This window comes from Octopus bimaculoides, chromosome 11, assembly GCF_001194135.2.
Source record: "Octopus bimaculoides isolate UCB-OBI-ISO-001 chromosome 11, ASM119413v2, whole genome shotgun sequence".
In the NCBI taxonomy this organism is placed as follows: Eukaryota; Metazoa; Mollusca; class Cephalopoda; order Octopoda; family Octopodidae; genus Octopus; species Octopus bimaculoides.
Genome location: NC_068991.1, coordinates 2603646 through 2608605, shown reverse-complemented (window position 1 = coordinate 2608605; position 4960 = coordinate 2603646). Strand labels below are relative to the sequence as shown.

Here is a 4960-nt window from a genome sequence, read left to right as displayed (position 1 = left end):
CAGTATGATCCAGCTTAGTGATCCAGTGTAGTGTTGAGCTGAATGAGATAAAAACCAACACCAATCTGCCCATGACCACCACCACTACCACCACCAGAGCAAAAACAACAGTAATATGATGACCACCTCCACTTCCTAGCCTTTCCATTTTTTTTTCACTGTAGATTGTGTCTATAGGAATAGGGTGCAGAGGGGAGTAGGCTGTCATGTTTGTTTCTCTCTCTCTCTCTCTCTCTCTCTCTCTCTTTATCTGAACAATTCCACAGATTGCTGGTGCCATGGCAGAAGAAGGCAGGAGTCTGGCTGAGATTACGACTGTCTGTCGGGATGTACTCAAGTGCATCTGTGAGTACTGGCTACTACCATCACTACCACCACCACCATTACTACTACTATCACCACCAACACTACTACTACTACTACTGCTACTACTACTACATCATGTCAACAGCTACACTACCACCAACTAATCCATTTTACACCCTGACACTATCATCACTTTGTCTTCACTATCAGAGACACTGCTCCACCCTACCTCCCCTCACCACCACCAACCCCATCATCATCACCATCACCATCACTGTCTCTCTCACTACCATTGACCTTTCACTGTTTTGCTATTCTGTCTTATTCGCAGGTACCATTGGCCTTAGTCTCAGTGGTTGTACCGTTCCAGGGGTTGGCCCTCTCTTCTCTTTGGAGACAGGTGAAATGGAACTTGGTCTGGGTAAGTAACAACCTGTGTTACCTGTCTTTTTCCTATCGTTATTGTCATTATTGCTGTTGTTGTTGTTGCATATGCGAGCTGCCAAAATGAGAGGAACCATTCTGCAGAAATATGGTAGAGGTACCCATTGTCAGTGACTTGTTTCTTCCTTGAGTTGGTTAAAGAGAGTGGGGTGGGGTGTACCTGTGTACCTATCCTGTATCCAGCCGACAAGATGGTCTTTCTGTAAGAAATACCTGAAAGGAGGCAACATAAAACCACCAATCTCTCTCTCTCTCTCTCTCTCTCTCTCTCTCTCTCTCTCTCTCTCTCTTTTTTCAATCTTGTAACCCCAACCACTAATCTTTCTAACCCAGGTCTTCATGGAGAAGCAGGTGTGAAAAGACTAAAGGTAAGACATCTTATTTTGGTTTTGCCTTAGGCATATTCTTGTATTCCTAGAATCCTTCTCTTTTACATTATTTACATTTGACGGATATTTGTCCTCATCTTGTTTGTTGTTAACACAACGTTTCGGCTGATATACCCTCCAGCCTTCATCAGGTGTCTTGGGGAAATTTCGAACCTGGGTTCTCATTCCTAAGTTATTTTTCGATGTTGTTGTTGTTATTATTATTATCATTCAGGTCACTGCCTGGAATCGAACTCGGAATCTTGGGGTTAGTAGCCCCGCTCTCTTAACCACTATGCCATATGCCCATGGGCCTGAATAATAATAATAATAATAATAATAATAATAATAATAATAGTAATAACAACAACAACAAACAAGATGAGGACAAATATCCGTCAAATGTAAATAATGTAAATAACGTACATAATTCCTCATCTCTTGAATATAGAACTGTATCCTTCTCTTTTGTTTTATGTGTATCCCTTCCTCCCTGACTACTTCCAAAGCTGAAGATCCAAGAAGGCTCTTTGCTATCAATATATAGTAATAGTCTTGCCTTGAAAATGTGCACTTAAGATGAAATTGTTGTTAGATCTGGTTCCACATGAACTTTTGAATGGTCAGATTTCTTGATGCTGTTGGTAACATTCTAGCAAATTGCAATTGTATTCTTGAGATCTTTTTTTCTTTCTTTACTTGTTATTCCTTCTACAATTCTGTCTGTATTTCAGTTTTCTTCTGCTAAAGATGCTGTGGCTGTGATGCTGGGTCACATGTTTAATCCTGATAACTGCAATGGATTCCAGGCTGGATCTGGTGAGTTTCAGGTATGTGGTAGGGTGTGATGTGTTGGACTGTGCTGAGTTGTGTGCGTCCCCCCAGGGGATAAGTATTTACATTGCACACACTAAATATTATAATAGATATTTATATACACATATTTTTTTAAAATGTTAATTAAAAGACCCCCTTTGGTCATGAAGGATCATGGGATTGCACCTAGAAAGTTACCCTCTGAAGCACAAGTCTGGGCAAGGTTATTTATGGAAGACCAGCAGTTGCCTATGCATACTAGTCTTCCACTTTCCACACCACTGATGTTGTCCAAGGGAAAAGCAAAGGGGCCGATACAGCTTGGCACCAGTGATGTTGCAACTCATTTCTACATCTGAATGAAGTGGAACAATGTGAAATAAAAAGTCTTGCTCAAGAACACAACACACAGCCCCATCCAGGAACCAAACTCACTACCTCATGATTGTGAGCCTGACATTCTAACCACTGGGCCATACACCTTCACGAAAAAAAAAAAAAATTTATTACATATTTTTATATTCATTTGATATGTCTAAGCTTTTAGAGTAAAGTATTCAGCAAATGCAAAGTGTAATATTTATTAATAAATGACAAAAGAACAAGAATCACACAATCAGCTTCATTGGCTTGTAGCTGTTTCTGCTATCAGAAGCAATACGTTCAGGATGGAGTTTTTGTGCAACATCCTCTTGCTCCCTCAGAGCCATTAAATGAAATCATTTTAAATACTCAAAACATATATACATGCATAAATCAGTTTCCATTTATTACCATATGTGAGTATGCACATGTGTGTGTGTGTGTGTGGTTTAATACGTATGTTCCTTTTCTGTTTTGCAAATTACATGGTGACCTCATTAGTGCTGGTGCTATGTAAAAAACACCTGGTATGCAGTGTAAAGTGGTCGACGATAGGGAAGGCATCCAGGTGTAGGAAGCATGCCAGAAATGACACTGGAGCTCAACACAGCCCTATAGTTTGCCAAATCCTGTGAAACCATCCAACCCATGCCAGCATGCAAAACAGATATCAAATGATGTTGATGATGATGATGATGTGTCTGTATATCTTGGCAGGAGAGTTTCTTTCAAAGTTGTACTATTGGAAACACAACCATATGTCTGGCTAACAAGTTTAATGTTGAAGTTTTGTTTTTCATTCTTGAGGTTTTTTTTTTTTTTTTTTTTTTTGGCTCCAACTCAAAAATAACAATTCCAGATCCATAATTTCTTCCAATGTTTCCAATATTTGATTCTGATAATTAACTCTGATTTGTTTATTTATTTATTCATTTCTGATTTCAAATGATCATAACAGAAATGACCAGTAAATTGTACGGGGAAATGTGTGCATGTTTGTTTGTCTATCCCTCCATCCATCCATCCATCCATCCATCCATCCATCTATCTCTCTATCTGTCTGTCTGTCTGTCTGCCTGCCTGTCTGTCTATTTATCTATATATCTATCTATCTGTCTGTCTGTCTATTTATCTATATATCTGTCTATCTGTCTGTCTGTCTGTCTATTTAGCTACCTGTCTGCCTATTTGTCTGTCTATCTGTCCCCACCCACTCTCTCTCTCTCTCACACACACACACACACACACACACACATATTGCTATCATTTGTTGATTGTTCAATATGTTTTGTTTTTCTCGATTATGTTATCTCAACGTTTCTTTCAGGAGAGGAAGTGGCCTGTATCATCAATAACCTAGGGGGCCTTACAACTATAGAATTGAATACAATTGCAAAAGAAACCATAACATATCTTGGTAAGTTTAGATCAATTCCTAGTTTTGTGTGCTTTTCAACCTTTTTCTTTTTTTGTTCTTTTATTTGTTTCAGTCATTTGGCTGCAGCCATACTGGAGCACTGCCTTTAGTCGAACAAATCAACCCCAGGACTTATTTTTTGTAAGCCTTGTACTTATTCTATCGGTCTGTTTTGCCGAACCACTAAGTGATGGGGATGTAAACACACCAACATCAGTTGTCAAGCGATGGTGGGGAGACAAACACAGACACACAAACACACACATACATACACACACACATATATATATATATATATATATATATATATATATATACACCCAAACACACTCACACATGCTCAGACATATAAAAGACTTTTCACTTTCTCTTTTCCTATTTGTTTCACAGAAGATAACAAGGGTCTGTGTGTCAGCCGTGTTTACTCTGGTACCTTTATTACATCCCTAAATATGAGGGGTGTCTCCATAACCCTTCTCCACCTCAACAAAACCTACAAGAAATACCTTGGTAAGTAAAAGACCTGTGTCTTATTTTCACCTCAGTTTTTGCACTTTATTATAAGGAGAGGCATAACCAATATGCTAGAAATAGTAGTTAAATATTCCTCAAATCATCCCTACTTTTCCCATCTTCAAAATGAAAGGTCACTTTGGGTGATGTGCTGCTAGACATGCTATATCTTAATTAAAAAATGGGATAGTCACAGCTGGATTGGTTTTGAGCAGAAGTTCTTCTGGATTAAAGTTGACCTGGGGTAAACAACAGCATGATCATAAAGGATGATGAAGAAACCTCTACATAGTCACTCAAATCTGCTAGAAATAGCAACCAAACCTCTTATAAATGACATCTTATCTTTATAAAAAAAAGACAAGATTCCTTAATATAGTATAAGAGAAATCATGCCTGATTAAAAGAGGACAGCCATTGCTCTGATAGCTTCAATCATTGGCCTGATGAGTCTGGGCTGAGTTGAGGCTAAACAATTATTGCAACAACAACCACATTGGAGAGAAATGGGTAGAACGGAGAGTTTATGGCAGAGTACTTTGTAGTAGTAGTAGTAGTAGTAGTAGTAGTAGTAGTAGTAGCAGTAGTAGTACTGTAGTAGACGGAAGAAATAAACTTGCTTCTGACATAATCTGGAGGAGGCTCTCTGTCTGTGTCCCTCACAGATGCTCCAAGACTAAACTGGACGATACTGTTTGTGTTCAGCTTGTACATTCTTCAAATCAATGTTGGT

The 4960-nt window shown here is 38.7% G+C and overlaps 1 protein-coding gene across 2 annotated transcripts in view; it reads left to right on the top strand.

The window, feature by feature from the left end:
* Positions 1-4960, top strand: part of LOC106884066 (triokinase/FMN cyclase) — a 14053-nt gene that overhangs the window by 3062 nt on the left and 6031 nt on the right. For both annotated transcript variants that reach the window (XM_014935282.2, XM_014935283.2), the window contains exons 4-9: positions 267-345; positions 638-727; positions 1084-1118; positions 1853-1937; positions 3625-3714; positions 4105-4224. In XM_014935282.2, coding sequence (XP_014790768.1) covers positions 267-345; positions 638-727; positions 1084-1118; positions 1853-1937; positions 3625-3714; positions 4105-4224 — 499 coding nt within the window. The remainder of the gene's footprint in view (positions 1-266; positions 346-637; positions 728-1083; positions 1119-1852; positions 1938-3624; positions 3715-4104; positions 4225-4960) is intronic.